Source organism: Salvelinus namaycush, chromosome 1 (genome assembly GCF_016432855.1).
Source record: "Salvelinus namaycush isolate Seneca chromosome 1, SaNama_1.0, whole genome shotgun sequence".
NCBI classification, from domain to species: domain Eukaryota; kingdom Metazoa; phylum Chordata; class Actinopteri; order Salmoniformes; family Salmonidae; genus Salvelinus; species Salvelinus namaycush.
This window is the reverse complement of record NC_052307.1, coordinates 21,073,243-21,092,750: the sequence shown is the minus strand read 5'-3', so window position 1 is coordinate 21,092,750 and position 19,508 is coordinate 21,073,243. Positions and strand designations below refer to the sequence as shown.

The 19,508-nt window shown below is 40.7% G+C and overlaps 2 protein-coding genes across 2 annotated transcripts; both read left to right on the top strand.

Annotated features, from left to right (window-relative positions):
- The first annotated feature begins 331 nt into the window (after nucleotides 1–331).
- On the top strand, nucleotides 332–9,329 carry LOC120063485 (malectin-like). Its single transcript, XM_039013891.1, has 6 exons — nucleotides 332–498; nucleotides 865–1,114; nucleotides 2,152–2,330; nucleotides 2,556–2,732; nucleotides 4,357–4,414; nucleotides 4,748–9,329. The coding sequence occupies exons 2-6, from the start codon at nucleotides 910–912 to the stop codon at nucleotides 4,993–4,995; spliced, it is 867 nt and encodes a 288-aa protein (XP_038869819.1). The 5' UTR covers nucleotides 332–498; nucleotides 865–909; the 3' UTR covers nucleotides 4,996–9,329.
- A 1,031-nt stretch (nucleotides 9,330–10,360) lies between these two features.
- LOC120054408 (protein unc-119 homolog B-like) lies at nucleotides 10,361–13,401 on the top strand. Its single transcript, XM_039001827.1, has 5 exons — nucleotides 10,361–10,667; nucleotides 10,853–10,966; nucleotides 11,583–11,685; nucleotides 12,383–12,555; nucleotides 12,880–13,401. Exons 1-5 carry the CDS (start codon nucleotides 10,430–10,432, stop codon nucleotides 12,990–12,992), a joined length of 741 nt encoding a protein of 246 aa, XP_038857755.1. The 5' UTR covers nucleotides 10,361–10,429; the 3' UTR covers nucleotides 12,993–13,401.
- The last annotated feature ends 6,107 nt before the right edge of the window (nucleotides 13,402–19,508 follow it).

The following is a 19,508-nucleotide window of genomic DNA, read 5'->3' as shown; positions in this document are numbered from 1 at the left end:
CGAATAACTCCCATTAGGTGTAATTGTGTGTACCTTTCACCTTCTGCATTTTTTCAACTAAACAGCTTTGCATCAAACAGACCCTTAGCTCGTTGATATACAGTGGTGGTATGGAATTGAATCCGATGCATTTCTATGAATATGCTAAACTCTCTCACTCTATATATATATATATATATATATATAGCGTCAAATATATATATAGAGAGAGAGAGATTGAGATTGAGATACATTTTTCAACTAATGCCATGTGATTGGTTGTCACTTCAGTCATTCACTCCCTCTCTACAGTGAACCAGCATGTTCACACCCTCTCTCGACTCAGCCTTCATGCACTGTGTGTACATCGGAGGAAATCAACGTCAGTCATACCGGTTTGGCAGAGAAGACTAAACGGTCATTGCTGTTAATGAGAGCTGCAGTGTAGATTGTGGACTATTCGATTTACATCTAGAAGCAAACAGGCATAGAAGCAAGTTGCACCAAAGATTTTGCAACGTAAGAACCTCATATTCCGCTAGAGCTTCTGGGAACGTTGATGACCGAGCAATAAGTCAGCTAGCAAGCCACATAGATAGCTTTTAGCTAACAGATAAGACTACTCTACTCTAGCTAGTTATAGTGAAGGCCAACGAGGCTGTTCGTTTACGTGAGAGTATTTGAGATTCAGCCATGTTTAGTGTTTGCGAACATTTGCCAGCTGCAACCATTCATCAGTCATACTTGGCTAATGTTAGCCAGATAGCTAGCTACCTAAATATATTTGACTAACGTTACCTTATCTGGGGAGGGGGTGGGAGGGTTTTGTGCTGTCATTTATGCTAGTTGGCTAGCTAGCTACAATTGATGCCTTCTCTCACACAGCTTCCTTGGGCCAACTCGTGTGTGTCTGCTTGTTCCAAGCTGTGTATGGCAATGCGGCGGGTAACGGTGCCATTGGTCGCCGGGCTGGTCATGGTGGTGGTGTTGTCGCTGCTGGCTGAACACTGTTGGGCGGATGGTGGGGGCCTTGCTGAACGAGTTATTTGGGCAGTGAACGCTGGCGGGGAAGCTCACACCGACATGCATGGCATTCATTTCAAGAAGGATCCATTGGAAGGAAAGCTTGGGAAAGGTGAGTATGTAGGCATGGCTGGGTCATCAAAATGGCTCTATTAGATTACTATTCCCTGTTAATAATAGCAAATGTGACTGCTCAATTGAATTGAACGCTATAGGCAGCTAGTCTGTGTGAAATTAGCTACATTTGTAGCCATTTGGCTAAAAGCAAGTGAAATATTTGCTTCTGCCAGAGGGTGATCATATGGTTGTAGAGATGTGTATTTCTCGGTAAGAAGATATTTCAAGCTGACTCATGCATTGTTTTGACTTATGCTATTTAACCGATTTAACCCAATGAATAGTCAGTATTAGTAGTGCTGTTTGTTGAGCTTCTCCTTCGAAAATGAACCATCTCATGGAAGAATAGTAAACTCAACTGTAATGTTTGTTTATTTTATTTTTATGTAACATTTAACTAGGCAAGTGATAATGACTGATATTCAGAAATGTATTTCTTTCAAATCAATTGGAAACTAATAACATGAGCAGTTAAAATGAAACTATATTGAGGTAAAGGATATATTGATGACATTTCTTGTTTGATGTATTATAGCCACAATGCTTAGTTCCACTGCATGTTCATAGATTTTTTTTCTTAAACAAACTTCATTCTGAAGCGACATATCATATTGTTTCTGACATCCATCCCAGTAAAACTAAAGACCAAATGGGTCTGTCTGCAAATAGAAACCAGACAGTTAAGGAAACATTGACACTTGACACAGGTATATCGCATCTCACTTGCCAGAACAGATAAGTCATGAATATTTTAACAATCCAAGCTATGGTTAGCCAGCAAGTTTGCATTTCACGTTTTTAAAATGACCTTATCAGCCAAAAAATGCATGTGCTATTTTCCTGGTTTTCACCGTTTGTGTGCAAGTACAGTAAATAAATGTATGCAGCCATCACTATACTGTTCCAGTACATGGGTAAGCAAATGGGCTTGTATTATGTAAGCTTATGCAAGGAGTGTGTTGGGTGCATATGTGACAGAATTGCTTATAAATCGACAACATAGTGAACATTCTACTCTGTATTTCCCTCTAGCTTCAGATTATGGAGTGCGTCTGCCCATATTGCGCTCTAGTCCCGAGGACCAGATTCTCTACCAGACAGAACGCTACAATGAGGATACTTTTGGCTATGAGGTGCCGATTCGTGAGGAAGGAGACTATATACTTGTCTTGAAGTATGCAGAGGTCTACTTTGCTCAGTCTCAGCAGAAGGTACCACTCAGCTTTCCAATCAAATCATCAAAATATGTTTTCAGTTTAGATCTCAAAGTTATCACTACTGTAAACAGTAAGTCATAGTAATGTTATTCTAATTTGGCAGCAAATAATGTTGTTCAACTTAGATATTGATAGTCTCCAAAAAAAGACAGTTTCCAAAAGATGTTTTATTGCAAGTTAATTTATTAGTAATATATAAATACCTTTGACATTCTACAGGTATTTGACGTGCGTCTTAATGACCATGTGGTGGTGAAAGATCTGGATATCTTTGAGCGGGTGGGTCACAGTACAGCTCATGACGAGATTGTGCCCTTCTCCATACGCCGCGGTAAACTGAGTGTCCAGGGGGAGGTGTCCACCTTCAACGGCAAGCTCACTGTGGAGTTTGTCAAGGTGTGTTGACACGACCGAAGTGTGTCACTGCTCAATGTTTTCTCCTCCTGACCCATTTAAAAAATATTTTTCAGATGTGTCCTCAAATTAAAGTCGAGCACTAAAGTGATTACCTGCACACAACTCTGAATGTACAGTCGTGGCCAAAAGTTTTGAGAATGACACAAATATTCATAACACTCCAGCCTTGAGTTTTGACAAGGCTGGAGATCACTCTGTCATGCTGATTGAGTTCGAATAACAGACTGGAAGCTTCAAAAGGAGGGTGGTGCTTAGAATCATTGTTCTTCCTCTGTCAATAATGGCTATCTGCAAGGAAACACGTGCCGTCATCATTGCTTTGCACAAAAAGGGCTTCACAGGCAAGGATATTGCTTGCCTGTAAGATTGCACCTATATCAACCATTTATCGGATCATCAAGAACTTCAAGGAGAGCGGTTCAATTGTTGTGAAGAAGGCTTCAGGGCGCCCAAGAAAGTCCAGCAAGCGCCAGGACTGTCTCCTAAAGTTGATTCGGCTGCAGGATTGGGGCAGCACCAGTACAGAGCTTGCTCAGGAATGGCAGCAGGCAGGTGTGAGTGCATCTGCATGCACAGTGAGGCGAAGACTTTTGGAGGATGGCCTGGTGTCAAGATGTGCAGCAAAGAAGCCACTTCTCTCCAGGAAAAACATCAAGGACAGTGATATTCTGCAAAAGGTACAGGGATTGGACTGCTGAGGACTGGGGTAAAGTCATTGTCTCTGATGAATCCCCTTTCCGATTGTTTGGGGCATCCGGAAAAAAGCTTGTCCGGAGAAGACAAGGTGAGCGCTACCATCAGTCTTGTCATGCCAACAGTAAAGCATCCTGAGACCATTCATGTGTGGGGTTGCTTCTCAGTTAAGGGAGTGGGCTCACTCACAATTTTGCCTAAGAACACAGCCATGAATAAAGAATGGTACCAACACATCCTCCGAGAGCAACTTCTCCCAACCATCCAGGAACAGTTTGGTGACGAACACTGCCTTTTCCAGCATGATGGAGCACCTTGCCATAAGGCAAAAGTGATAACTAAGTAGCTCGGGGAACAAAACATCAATATTTTGGGTCCATGGCCAGGAAACTCCCCAGACCTTAATCCCATTGAACTTGTGGTCAATCCTCAAGAGGCGGGTGGACAAACAATAACCCACAAATTCTGTCAAACTCCAAGCATTGATTATGCAAGAATGGGCTGCCATCAGTCAGGATGTGGCCCAGAAGTTAATTGACAGCATGCCAGAGCAAATTGCAGAGGTCTTGAAAAAGAAGAGTCAACACTGCAAATATTGACTCTGCATCAACTTCATGTAATTGTCAATAAAAGCCTTTGACACTTATGAAATGCTTGTAATTATAGTTCAGTATTCCATAGTAACATCTGACAAAAATATCTAAAGACACTGAAGCAGCAAACTTTGTGGAAATTAATATTTGTGTCATTCTCAACTTTTGGCCATGACTGTATGTTTGTTTAATCCTTTCTCTGTGTCACTAATCTTTTTTTTGTGCAAATAATGGTAGGACAGTGTTTCTCTGTATGTTCAATTGACACATGGCTTTATCTCTGCTGTGAACTGATAACCTGCCCTTTGTTTTCTTAGGGTTATTACGACAACCCCAAGGTCTGTGCTCTGTATGTGATGAAGGGGACATTAGATGGTGAGCCTCATCAGTCTATTAACAGGAGAATATTCATTAGTGCCAGTGAAAAATAGCATTTTCTAAGATGTTGTCTAAATAATTCTGAAATTATTTAAAAAATTGTAATGGATTGTTGTATTACAAAATGATTGCTCTCTTTTTTAACTCACATTCCTTTTCAATAACATTATTCATTGGCTGCTCAAACAATTAATTGTATGCACAATCCAGTCTAAAGACATCACACCCTCTCCTCAATGTCTTACCTCTAAGTTCTGCATGAAATTAATTTCACTCAACCTTATCTTTAAACCCATGATCTCTCCCATCTCTATATTTTCTGCATCTCAGATGTACCAAAACTTCAGCCTCACCCTGGACTGGAGAAACGTGAAGAACTTGAGGAGGAGGAGGAAGAGGAGTCTGAGGCAGGAGAGGAGGGTGGTAAGAAGAGTACCTCGACAGCTCCCAAGTACAGGGTCCAGTCAGGCCCCAGAACACCAAACCCGTATGCGGCCGACAATAGTAGCCTCATGTTCCCTATCCTGGTGGCATTCGGGGTGTTCATCCCTACACTCTTCTGCCTCTGTCGGCTGTGAGAATGTAAAATAGAGGGGGAAACAGAACATGATGGACAAGAGACTGAAGAGGGGGGGGGGGGGGCAAGGAAGAGACACAAGGAAAGTCAAGGCAAATAGACAGGAGTGAGCACGAGAGCCAATGGTGATAACAGTGGACAAAAAAGAGACAACAAATTTGGAATGCAGGGCAGGTGACAGAATAAAATGCCTTCCTCGCTGACTTTAAGGTCACAAAGAGAAAAGGGGATGGAGAGAGTGAGTTTGTGTGTGTTATACATTTCCACCATGTTGCACATTACCACATCGCAAAGACATGATCTCGCATGAGACCGGATTGACCACTTTCAAACCAGGTTTGTCTTGTCTTGCAGGAAGAGGCTGGGACTATACTGAGGGGTGCTGAAATGTGATTAGCTGTCCCTCTTTATAGACTAGTATGGCTTTGGATGAGGTGTGGCTTGAAGTGAATGCAGATAGGCTGCTATGCTGATCAACAAAAGTCAGGCCCAGTATTTAGTCAGAGATGATACAGGAGATAATATCCAGAAAATGTATTGATTCTTACAAATTTGGAAATTGAAGATATTTTGTTTTAGAGAATGCGTGTTTGGTGGAAATTGGAGGGGGCAGTGGGAGATGGTTGCCAATTAGGCTTTTGAATGTTTTTGCTTGCTCTTTTTTTACTTTATTTTTGGGCTTGATTATCACCAAACTTGCTAGTGTTGTAAAGCTACAATTTATTTGAGCTTTTGATACAAGCTGTGCCATAATTTGTTGAGAAACAACATACTAATAATTTCAACAAGTCTGTACTGTTACAGCCTCAGCCTATTCCATAGCGGAGAATTGATGTTTCATGTGCTGTTTGAAAAGAAGGCTGATTGTGTTTTCACGTCTAAGGAGGGTTTCACAATTATGTTGCATAATGTGTTTTAAAATGCATGTGTACCTCCATGGGACTATACCATGCTGTGCTGTTTCATATAACAATGCAAGTTTCCTCAAATGTGGTCACAGGTAAGAAGTCCACTTGTTGTGCTGGCATGCATAACTATCTGTACTAGCAGGTACCCTTTGAGACAGCTAGACTATAGAGTTATCAGAAATTGCAGGGTAACTTTTTCAGCCACTTGTCTTCCAGTGCTTGAAATTAAGGGCGTCCTGTTGTCCCTGGGACAATAAATGTCTATGGTTCAAAACGGACTTAAAAAAGCAATGAGGCTGATAAAACAGATCAGACCGTTTAGCTTAAAATGTTGATTAAGTATTATTTCTTCATATTATAAGCTCAACAATGTGCACATGGCTGTGCACATGGCTGTGCACAACAATGTGCACAAAATGCAATTAGCGGTGAAAACAGTTGCCAAAAGTGCACTGCACGCGTGAGTGGTTTCATGTGACAGAGATAAAAAAAAATATCTGTTAGAAATGAAGAAAGGGGGGAGATCTAAAGATGCATCAACTAGCATGGGTTACTTATATGACTAGGATTATTCCTTTGGCTGCTCGACAATAAAATTTAAATAATGTGAAAACCAATAGAACATTTGGCATGTTAGGTGTTTATAAAATAATTACTTCAACATTTCTATGGTTGTATTTTGGCTAGGCTACTTTTAACAAGGTAAGCCATGCTTCATAAAATAACATAAAACATCCAGGTTTTAAACAAGTTTATGGTTAAATAGTTAAAATGCTGACCACCTCTGCTCAGATTCAAGGTGGGTGATGTGTGGTGCGCAACAGGCACTGTCCTTCACTCTCTGGTCTTGTGACCATTTGATCTGAACAAACCGTGCCTCAAGCCTTTAAACGTTAATGTTAATTTTCCTTCATTATATTTGTCAAAAATGACTGGTGTTTGCCTATATTTATGTAATTAACAGTCTCATTAAAGTTTGGCTACATTTTACGGAGCCTCCCTCATGTCGGCATCGGTTTGGACATGAAGCTGCAGCCAATATGCATATCACCTAGACTTTGACATGTAGGCTTTTTTTAATTTATGTACATGGAAAAATAGATTTGAATGTTATTCCAATGTTGGCCCCTCTGATTTAATTCTGATCTGAGTAATTGTTTGATATTGTGCTAAAAAAAAAAAGACTTGTCCATTCAGACAACTCCAAATCTATATTATTCTTCTCTACCTTTTTTTTTATTTTACATTTTTTTTTAACTTGTCCCGGACAAGAGGACAAGCCTTAATGTTCGAGCCCTGGAGTGTTTGAATCCTTTGAGGGTTTACATGGTATTCAATCACATTTATGAAACCCTCTAACTTGTATGTGGTTTCCACTTAACGGTACATTAGCTTGGTTTGCATCTGGTGAAAGGCCACCTCTGAAAGGTTATGTGAAATAGTACAGAGTGATTTAGTTAGTTGCTTTGCCAACACTGAGGGACCTGGTAATTAAACAAATTCTCAAGCGAGTGGGACAGGTCCCGAATCAGGAACATGTCTGAATTGTCACAGATGCATGTAGTGTAGTCCTTTGTCATGGTCACTGCCTTTTCCATTCATGACTGTGCATGCCTTCTTTTGATTCACCAAAGTGTTTTGTGTTGTAGAATTTTGTTCTATAAAAGTCCCAGTAATCCTCTGTTCATAACACTGTGATTGGTATAATTTAGTTAACTCACAATGTTGGTGCTGGAGTGATGATTAAGTACTAGGTCAAGATATAACGTAAACATCAGAAGTTATCCCAATACAGTGTGTCATTAGAATGAATAACCGGAAGGGCTTAAGCATTTTTTTTGTATTTATTTACTATTTATGTAAAGTTCTCATGGAAAAACTGCTGGATTCTTTTAGTATATTGGAATATAAATGTAGGACTTACAAGTGTGTGTGTGTGTGTCAGCTATCCATGGCTACACAGCTACCAAGAAGGTTAGAAAGTGAGGAGTTAGAAAGAACTAGTTATGTTACACATCTTTTGCTAAGGCCAACCAAGATTGTTAGTGGTAGCCTAAATTGAAACTGGCTTTGAGTAGAAATCTTAAGAGCAGTCTTCTTAACAATTATTTTATTGCATTAAATTGTGATTATCCCAGAGAAAAGTGTTTCTAAAAGCCAGCTCTCCAAATTAGTTTGAAAAGTGTGCAATCAGTCAAATCAACATGATGTATAAACAGTGGGCTTGCACCAGTCTTAATTATGATCTATATTTACTGTGCACATGTGAGTATCTATAGATGTGTGTACATGTTTCACTATTGGGAATATTTTCCCTCTTTCCCATCTCTACATGAAATAATATTTTTTTAAGTTTAGGCCAGTTTATTATTATAATTTTTTTGTCTGCTCCCTCTGATTCCTTTCCAAAGCTGTTTAAAAAAACTTGCCTTAAAGTGGACGGCAGCATTTTGTTATTACTAATCTTTAAGGTGTTCCACGGAAATATCCATATGTCCTTCAATACAGTTAGCCTGGAAGTCAGTAGCTGCATGTTTCCATTGTTTTAGTGTGTCTAACTGCCTCTGTATCAGGAACATAGCTCTTTCCATGAGGGACAAATCTTTTACCAAGCCTATTACACTTGCCTCTCCACACTTGTCATTGGTTTTATACTTGCTGAATACTTGACAAATAGATGATCCAGGTGTTTTAAATTCTCTCTCACTCTTGTGGTTTCCCCCTCCATGTTCCATGCTGGTGGGAAAAAAACAGCAAGGGAGAGGTTACAATACTTGGTCAACTGATAGTTGTTTGGCTTGTTTTGTATAAAAAATACATTTAAAAAAAGAAAATCTGTATCTAATAAGAGAGAAGCACCTTTGTTACTTATTTGAAAAAATGAAAAAAAGTTTATTTCATTCAGTACCAAAGTTATCATCTTTTGTTGGCTAATTGAAATCGCTACACAGTTGCGTGTGTATATACTGTAAGGTACAATATCACACTTATTGTAGTGTGACAGCGGTTATTTTCTAATCTAAATATTGTTATTAATGAGGTGTTTTTAATGGTTTGTTTTAAAGAAGACTGGCATTTCTGCTGGGGATAACTTACAACGGTGGCACTGTAGAAAAGAAAAGGTCTTGACTGACCGTACTGACTGTCAGGAAGAGAGGAGATTGATGAAGCATGGAATTTTTTACATTTATTGTATAGTTTAAGAAAGGGGTTTAATCTGCGATTATTTGCTTAATGACTAAAGGATTTGTAGCTTTTAATTTTTTCTCAGGATCTGTTTTGTTTTACTTTTTACCAGGATGTTTTAGTGGTGTGACTACTTGGTTTATTTTCAAAGCATTTGTCTGTCATTTGTTGTGTGTACATTTAATTTTAATTGAATCCCTGTTGCCTTGAATTTGAATACAGTTGTGCATTATCATTGTCAGCTTTGAGGTTCCTTTTTTTTTTGGTGTGCTTTTGATTGCTTCATTGGATGTTTCATTTATTTATTTTTTGCACACAAGTCCTAGTGTGCAAAAATCCTAACCTTACTTGAGCTCACCTAAGATAAGAACCAAATACTTGCTACACCACTCTCCCATTAGCCCTACTGAGGTGCAGACGGAACAACCATACACTCTTGTGCAGTCCACACACAGTCTTATGAATCACAGAATGAGAGTGTGAATTAATTAGTGTGAATGTGAGAGAAAGCGATCAATGTCCATAAGGAACCCCATGAGGGCTTCATGCAGAAGGTGAACTGATGGAGTCCTTTGAGATGCCCCCTCCATACTCCGTTGTGGCTCTACAAATAACATCTAAGTGGGAACTGCTGATAAATGCTGTCTCTTTTTTTAATAAATGTGCTATTTTATCTAACTGGTGTTCTGGCAAATGTTTTCCATATGATTTATCTCATGTTTTACTATCCTTGGGGTTATTGTAGTACCCCTCGTGTAACTGAACTGTTCAACATGCTGTATTGAGATACTGTAGTCATAAGTAATGGGGAAACCCTAGAAGTAGAATGAGATATTTATATTGGGGAGACATGTAGAGAGAAATGACAGTAATGCAGATGAGAGATGTAAGAAGAGACGTTATATTTTATATAAAGGTAGTGCATGGGCAAATTACATAAGTATGGTCAAATTGCTCAATATACTAATGAAGTTGGACCATACTCAGCTGCGCGTTGAGCAGGACACAACGTTTTTGAACGTTAAGATAGAAATATGATATGTAGAACAAACATGTCTCTGACATGTAGATCAAGGAATCATGTCGGCTCGATTCGTGGCATTTCTATCTGCAACTGAACGTGACCGCTGGTGTTCTATAACTGGAATTCAATTTACTCGGTAGGTTTCTAAACAGTCCGCCCTACTGGTAACTATGGTAACCACCTAGCGTTTTAAGCCAATTACAATCGACTATTCTCAGCATATGTTCTCCGTAGAGACGCTTCGCCATCTTGAATTTAGTAAAAGTTGCAGACAGCCATCGACACAGTCGCTTTAACAAACACAAAACAACCAAGATATGAGCGGCTCTAACTCTCGAAACAAGACTGCAGCCACAGTCAAAGGACCGGACACTGATATCGGCCCAACTGCAAATTCAAGGGAGCGAAAGTCCAGTGGAGGTGTACTGAAGAGACTCAAATCGCGACGAAATCAAACCGATAAACAGCGGCCTGTTATTACAGAAGAAGAGCTAAGGGCGCTAGGAAGACACATCACACCGGACGAAGTCCTTGGTCTGCGTGCTGTTACACGGGGTATGTATGCCGGTGTTGATGGGATTTGGATAAGATTCAAGTTCATGTATTTTAGCTAACGTTCCCTTTGTTAGTGAACTAGCAAACTAAATTTGCATCAATGGTTTGAGGTAACCAAACAAAGCATCCGCCAACACACCAGATTCCCTGTCTGTATGTTCTTCTAACTACGAATTTCCTTCCAGATTATCTATGTAAACCTGAGGACAATGTCTACAATATTGACTTCACACGTTTCAAGATTAGAGATCTGGAGACTGGGACAGTGCTCTTTGAGATTGCTAAACCGCACAACTGTGGTAAACTCAAATGTCTTATCAAGCATGAAGTTTCAACTTTTCAACTACACTTTGGCGCAGCATAAATAGCTTGGATAGGCCACATCTTAAAGGTAAACTCAGCAATATGACATCATTATACACATTGGAGCGTATTCCTAATTATAGAAATCAAATCCAGGTCACTGTCAACTTGAACAGGGCACCAGGCTCAATCTGTAAAACAGCCTAGTTGGAAAAACAACTGCTGACGGTGCACTCATGTTATTAGGTTTGGGTGCCAAAACTAATGCTCAAATCTGCCACTATATTTTCTCTTTCCAATGAGGACTTGCCTCATTAGAAGGTATAAATGAGAAAGCCCATAGTCTTGGCAGATTTTAGCATTAGTTTAGTAAGCAGGAAGTTGCCCCGCTGTGTATGATGTAGTATCGCTAAGTCTACTTAGAAGGGCCCAGACCAAATTAATCGGTCTATTATTTCAAGTAAGGCCTAACACAAGCCAAGTTATTCCCTCTGTGATAATTGATGTAGTCCTTACACAAATGTTGTAGATACAATTTTAGGTTGAAATCAGAGATGACATGTTGACACTTATTTGGATGTCAATTACATTTTAATTCATGTTCTCTATCAGACCCTGAAGATGAGGAAGAAGAGAATGGAGACACCAGTGCTGGACGCTTTGTGCGGTATCAGTTTACGCCGGCCTTCCTCAGACTGCGGACTGTTGGTGCAACGTAAATCAGTGGATTAAACAGGAAACACCACATGCATTATCATTATTAGAAATCATATAACTCGTAGTTGAAAAACCACATACTGTGGTTATACTTAAATGTTTCATAATATATGTGCTTTCTGCTTTCCAATATGGCAGGCTTACCTCAAGCTCTAGTATTACATTTACATTTAAGTCATTTAGCAGACGCTCTTATCCAGAGCGACTTACAAGTACATACATTCATACTTTTTTGTACTGGCCCCCCGTGGGAATCGAACCCACAACCCTGGCGTTGCAAGCGCCATGCTCTACCAACTGAGCCACACGGGACCAGTATGCTGTTAGCACCCTCAAATTCAGTTCAGGTCCATTGCTTATAACTCAGCAGTTACTTATGCAGACGAATCATGATCTCAGTTTCATGCTCAATTTCATTTGCTGGTGGGGCTTTGCAGCTCTGGAAACCAATCCAACTGTGGTTACAGAGAGGATTTGGCAGAGCCATGACACCACACTTAATGCTTTTCTCCTGAAGTTGTTTTACATGGCTGGCAACAATACAATTGAAATAATCATCCTTCTTTTTGACTTTTAGAAATATAGATGGTTAATGAATAAAGCTTCAATTCTAGTAGCTTAAGCCATTTCATGCAGTTATGTTCAGCATGTCCCTACTAGTATCTCAAGTGCCTCTCTTTCTTCCCTGCTTTCAGTGTCGAGTTCACCGTGGGGGACCGGCCTGTTAACAGCTTTCGCATGATAGAGAGGCATTATTTCCAGGATAAAGTTCTCAAGAACTTTGACTTTGACTTCGGATTCTGCATCCCAAACAGCTGCAACACTTGCGAACATATCTATGAGTTTCCCCAGCTCCCTGATGACCTCAGTAAGTCTACTAGTAGTAGGAGCGCACCAGCAATGCCCCCTCTCACTTTGTCTATCATCTTTGTTTTAGCCTGTGTCCTACAAGCTAAAGTTCAGACTGGCCACAACATAGCTAGCCAAGTCTGTATACTATACACATCCATACAGAGCCAGTCAGGCCACTCAAATTGTAAGATAAGTAATGTGGTACTAGACAGTCACATGGATCCCCTTCAGGAGTAATTTACTGTAAGCCAGGCTAATGTACATTCTGCTGTTCCTTATGAAGTTATTTCCAAACTGAAATCCCTTGTTTTGTTTTTTTCCCCCTCTCTTTCTTATGAAGTTTGCCTAATGGTGGAGCACCCGTATGAGACCAGGTCAGACAGCTTCTACTTTGTGGACAACAAACTGATCATGCACAATAAGGCAGACTACGCCTACGATGGGGGCGAGTAGTGCCTGAATATTAGCGTCTTGTGTGCAATGCAACGCAGCGGTCACATTGCCCCAGAACACAACCACAATATAGCCCTTTTGGGAACAGGTGTATACTTCCTCCACTTCAGACATTCCAACAAACTTTACCAGCCCCAGGTTTGGGGAAACAGGACCATATCTGCCTTCAAAACAAGTTGATCGTTTATTTGTTACCTCGTACCCCTCTGTTGCTGGGACTCATAGGAGACTCTTGTCAATCACTCTTTTGTAATGTTGAACATGTTTTTCTTTTTATCTTTTTGAATGTTTTCACGTTTAAATGGTTACTTTTAACTTCTCTGGGATATGTTGGACGCTAACATCCCACTTGGCCAAAAGCCAGTAAAAATGCAGAGCGCCAAATTCAAATAAATTACTATAAAAATCAAACTTTCATGAAATCACACATGAAAGACACCAAATTAAAGCTACACTTGTTGTGAATCCAGCCAACATGTCTGATTTCAAAAAGGATTTACGGCGAAAGCACACCAAACGATTATGTTAGGTCAGTACATAGCCACAGAAAAACACAGCCATTTTCCCAGCCAAAGATAGGAGTCACAAAAAGCAGAAATAGAGATAAAATTATTCACTAACCTTTGATGATCTTCATCAGATGACACTCATAGGACATCATGTTACACACTAAATGTATGTTTTGTTTGATAATGTGCATATTTATATCCAAATATCTCACTTTACATTGGCGCCATGTTCAGAAATGCCTCCAAAATATCGGGAAAAATTGCAGAGAGCCACATCAAATAACAGATACTCATCATAAACTTTGATGAAAGATACATGTTTTACATAGAATTAAAGATACACTTGTTCTTAATGCAACCGCTGTGTCAGATTTCAAAAAAACTTTACGGAAAAAGCAAACCGTGCAATCTGAGACGGCGCTCAGATAGAAACAACATTTCTCCGCCATGTTGGAGTCAACAGAAATATGAAATTACATCATACATATTCCCTTACCTTTGATCTTCATCAGAATGCACTCCCAGGAATCCTAGTTCTACAATAAATTGTTGTTTTGTTCGATAATGTCCACAATTTATGTCCACGTAGCTACTTTTGTTAGCGCGTATAGTACACATATCCAAACGTTCGCCTGGATCTGCGCGAGCGTCGGATGAAAACTTCAAAAAGTTATATTACAGGTCGAATAAACTTGTCAAACTAAGTAGAGAATCAATCTTTAGGACGTTATCATAAATATTCAATAACTTTCCAACCGGAGAATTCCTTTGTGTCTATAGAAGTAATGGAACCCAAGTCGATATCATGTGGAATGCGCGTGACCAGGAACTGGCTCTCTGCCAGACCACTGACTCAAACAGCTACCATCCGGCCCCAAATCACAGTAGAAGCTTCATTCAACGTTCTACAGACTGTTGACATCTAGTGGAAGGCGTAGGAAGTGCAAACAGATCCATATCCCACTGGGATTTCAATAGGCGATGAGTTGAAAATCGTCCAGCCTCAGAATTCACACTTCCTGTTTGGATATTTTCTCAGGTTTTTGCCTGCCATATGAGTTCTGTTATACTCACAGACATCATTCAAACAGTTTTAGAAACTTCAGAGTGTTTTATATCCAATAGTAATAATAATATGCATATATTAGCATCTGGGACAGAGTAGGAGGCAGTTCACTCTGGGCACGCTATTCATCCAAAGTGAAAATGCTGCCCCCTATCCTAGAGAAGTTAATAAGTATTATTTTAATCTGTCTTGAGTTAGTTCAGTATTTGTTGCAATATCCTTGTTTTTGTTGGAATACATTTAGGCATATCTTGTGGGTTTGTGTAACTCTTATCAGCCTAATGATCTAATACACTCGTTCAAATTGAATAATATTAGTTTCAATTTCTCAAGTTGTCAATTTTTTCAGGGTTGCCATCTCCCTGGTGAAAGGCCACTCTGTTACCAAATGGCTCTACAGAGGGAATCTGGAACTTTACATGATCCCAAAGTGAATGTTGAATACTGGATATTTTTAGCCCGTAAGATGAACACTGGTTGAAGTTGAGCATGTTTTGTGTTATTTAGTCTATACAACAATAGTTGACAGATGGCAAGCCAATTACAACTGTTTGATACCACCTAATTTGATTGAACAAGTAAATACATTTTCGCTACTCATTGTGCTCTAGTAACAATCATTTTCCTTTGCTGTGTCTTCCCTCCTCAGATAGTGGGCTAAATATTCAGCTGTGAGACTAACAAATGCTCCATGACTTAGAACTCTTGCCTTGATAGAAGCTGTATTATTCATATTGGGTGTCCCATGTCACCTCTAGCTGTATATACAACCAATAATCCTTGTTGACTATGAGACATTTTTGTATTAACTGCCATTGGTAGTAAGTCAGACAGCACCCCTGGCCTTTTTAAGTTGTTAGCGTTTGTGACAGTACTGTAAATTTACTTGTAGTGTGTTTGTGCCTGCTGGAGTGATACTGAGCCTCCCAACACTAAATTAAACCTCCCCGTGGGCCTTTGTATTCAGACTGTTAAACTCGAGGCTTTGTGTGTGAGAGAAATCCTTGTCAAGTCCAGCTGTACTCCGCTACACATCTCTCCAACAACACTCATCAACAGTAGTCAAAAGCAGGCAGGAAGAGATTTTGTGAATTAAATAATTTTCAGCTATGAAATTATAACTACAGGTCAATGCTCAGTGGAAGGTATGATGTGATGATCACTTTCTAGACTTGTGATGTGTATTTTTTTATTTGTTTTTACATTTACTGATGGAAAATTGTGATGGCATCCACCATTTTAAATTCTGTATTTCCAATAGCTCCCTCAAATTGTTAAGATGGCACCGAAGAGAATAGCTGACGTTTTACATGCACGTAACCAATTGTGCTGTTTTTATTTTTGTTGGTGTGTTTGTAACTCCAGTAAAAAAATATTTTGTACATAATGTTGCTGCTACTGTCTCTTATGGCCGAAAATAACTTCAGGACATTAGAACTGGGATTACTCACCATGAACTGGAAGAAGCTTTTTCCTTTAACGAGTCCGACGAGAACGATATATACTGCTCTCCCGGGAACAGGCCCAGATCCCCGTCATTTGCCTGAAGAAAAGACAGAGGAAGCAGATTGATCTGCCTTTTGAGAATCCGTAGGCGAGCGAGTAAACTCCCACTGCCATCAATTCTACATGCTAACATGCAATCACTGGAAAATAAAATTGAAGACTTACAATTATCCTACCAACGGGAAATTAAGAACTGTAATATCTTACGTTTCACCAAGTTGTGGCTGAACGACGAAACGGATAATATCAAGCTGGGGGATTTTCAATACACCGGCAGAACAGAGAAGTTACGTCTGGTAAGACAAGGGGTGGGGGTGTGTGTCTTTCTGTCGAAAACAGCTGGTGCGCAATGTCTAATATTAAAGAAGTCTCAAGGTATTGCTCGCCTGAGGTAGAGTACCTTATGATGAGCTGTGGACCACAATATCTACCAAGAGAGTTCTCATCTATTATTCGTAGCCGTCTATTTACCACCATAGACCGATGCTGGCACTAAGACCACACTCAATGAGCTGGATACCGCCATAAGCAAACAAGAAAATGCTCACCCAGAAGTGGTGCTCCTAGTGGCCGGGGACTTTAATGCAGGCAAACTTAAATCAGTTTAACCTAATTTTTACCAGCATGTCACATATGCACCAGAGGGAAAAAATCTCTAGACCACCTTTACTCCACACACAGAGATGCATACAAAGCTCTCCCCCGCCCTCCATTTGGCAAATCTGACCATAATTATATCCTCCTGATTCCTGCTTACAAGCAAAAACTAGAGGAAGTACCAGTGACTCGCTCAATACGAAAGTGGTCAGATGATGCGGATACTACGCTACAGGACTGTTTTGCAAGCACAGACTGGAATATGTTCTGGGATTCATCCAATGGCATTGAGGAGTTTACCACCTCAGTCATCGGCTTCATCAAGAAGTGCATCGATGACATCGTCCCCACAGTGACCGTACGTACATATCCCAACCAGAAGCCATGGATTACAGGCAACATCCGTATCGAGCTAAAGGCTAGACCTGCCGGTTTCAAGGAGCGGGACACTAATCCGGACGCCTATAAGAAATCCCGCTATGCCCTCAGACAAACCATCAAACAAGCAAAGCGTCAATACAGGACTAAGATCGAATCATACTACACCAGCTCTGACGCTCATCGGATGTGGCAGGGCTTGAAAACTATTACGGACTACAAAGGGAAACCCAGAGGCGAGCTGCCAAGTGACGCGAGCCTACCAGACGAGCTAAATGCCTTTTTATGCTCGCTTCGAGGCATTCAATACTGAAGCATGCACGAGAGCACCAGCTGTTCTGGGTGACTGTGTGATAATGCTCTCAGTAGCCGATGTGAGCAAGACCTTTAAACAGGTCAACATTCACAAAGCCGCAGGGCAAGATGGATTACCAGGACATGTACTCAAAGCATGCACGGACCAACTGGCAAATATCTTCACTGACATTTTCAATCTCTCCCTGACTGAGTCTGTAATACCTACATGTTTTAAGCAGACCACCGTAGTCCCTGTGCCCAAGGAAGCGAAGGTAGCCTGTCTAAATGATTACCGCCCCGTGGCACTCACGTCGGTAGCCATGAAGTGCTTTGAAAGGCTGGTCATTGCTCACATCAACAGCATCCTCCCCGGATACCCTAGACCTACTCCAATTCTCATACCGCCCCAACAGATCCACAGATGATGCAATCTCTATTGCACTCCACACTGCCCTTTCCGATCTGGACAAAAGGAACACCTATGTGAGAGTGCTGGTCATTGACTACAGTTCAGCAGTCAACAACATAGTGCCCACGGAGCTCATCACTAAGCTAAGGACCCTGGGACTAAACACCTCCCTCTGCAACTGGATCCTGGACTTCCTGACGGGCCGCCCCCAGGGGGTAAAGGTAGGCAACAACACGTCTGCCACGTCTGATCCTCAACACTGGGGCCCCTCAGGGGTGTGTACTTAGTCCCCTCCTGTACTCCCTGTTCACCCACGACTGCGTGGCCAAGCACAACTCCAACACCAGCATTAAGTTAGCTTATGACACAACAGTGGTAGGCCTGATAACTGACAACGATGAGACAGCCTATAGGGAGGAGGTCAGAGAACTGGTAGTGTGGTGCCAGGACAACAACCTCTCCCTTAATGTGAGCAAGACAAAGGAGTTGACTGTGGACTACAGGAAAAGGCGGGGCGAACAGGCCCCCATTAACATCAATGGGATTGTAGTGGAGCGGGTCGAGAGTTTCAAGTTCCTTGGTGTCCACATCATTAACACACTATCGTGGTCCAAACACACCAAGACAGTCGTGAAGAGGGCATGGCAAAACCTTTTCCCTCTCAGGAGAATGAAAAAATTTGGCATGGGTCCCCAGATCCTCAAAGTTCTACAGCTGCACCATTGAGAGCATCCTGACCGGTACATCACCGCCTGGTATGGCAACTGCTCGGCATCTGACCGTAAGGCGCTACAGAGGGTAGTGCATACGGCCTAGTACATCATTGGGGCCAAGCTTCCTGTGCAAAGTCACTTCACCCCCACCTACATGTACAAATTACCTCTAACCTGTACCCCCGCACACTGACTCGGTACTTGTACCACCTGTATATAGCCTCGTTATTGTGTTACTTTTATTTTTTATTAATTTAATTTGGTCAATATTTTCTTAACTCTTCTTGAACTGCATTGTTGGTTAAGAGCTTGTAAGTAAGCACTTCACTGTAAGGTCTACACTTGTTGTATTCGGCACATGTGGCAAAGTTTGATTTGAAATTAACACTAATTATGGCTTTTACAACATGGTCGCTACTGATATAATTTTTCACTCTTATTTAGTTGGACCCACATACTGAATAAATTGAAACCCCATTGATTTTTATTGAACATATAGTACTTTTGCCTATAGATGAATGTGTTTTATGACAGACATCTCAGTGACTACAAAGTGTGGTGTCTTGAATGTTACATGTTACTCTATGTCAAATACTATTGTCTACATCTTTGGATGTGTACTTGGTGAGGATCTGGTAAGAACTAGAAGCCCACCTAACATTGCCTTTTATATTCTGCAGAACGAGGGTGAAATAAACAAAAGCCATTGAAGAAAAATGTTGGCTTCACTCGTCAAACTCTAACCATTGTAGCCTGCTGGTTTGCCCTTGTCGCCGCTAGCTACCACAGTCACAAAGTCATAATTATGGCTATACCACGCCAATTTCTACAATTTATCATCTTAAAATAAGATTTAAACCAAACCTTAACCACGCTGCAAACATTATGCCTAACCTTAAATTAAGACCAAAAAGCTAATTTGTGTTTTCATAAATGTTTACGATACATAGCCAATTTGGACTTTGTGGCTGGGGTAACTAGTGACAACCGTTTGCCTTGAAATAATGAATTACCCATAGTGCATTGCTTTGTAGCCACACG

Excerpts from the sequence above, each read along its gene's own strand:
- LOC120063485 (XM_039013891.1), top strand. The coding sequence starts at position 910 with ATGGCAATGCGGCGGGTAACGGTGCCATTGGTCGCCGGGCTGGTCATG. Across the intron at positions 2,331-2,555 it reads TTGCTCAGTCTCAGCAGAAG|GTATTTGACGTGCGTCTTAA; the intron begins GTACCACTCAGC and ends GACATTCTACAG. Across the intron at positions 4,415-4,747 it reads GATGAAGGGGACATTAGATG|ATGTACCAAAACTTCAGCCT; the intron begins GTGAGCCTCATC and ends TCTGCATCTCAG.
- LOC120054408 (XM_039001827.1), top strand. The coding sequence starts at position 10,430 with ATGAGCGGCTCTAACTCTCGAAACAAGACTGCAGCCACAGTCAAAGGA. Across the intron at positions 10,668-10,852 it reads TCTGCGTGCTGTTACACGGG|ATTATCTATGTAAACCTGAG; the intron begins GTATGTATGCCG and ends ATTTCCTTCCAG. Across the intron at positions 11,686-12,382 it reads CTGCGGACTGTTGGTGCAAC|TGTCGAGTTCACCGTGGGGG; the intron begins GTAAATCAGTGG and ends CCCTGCTTTCAG.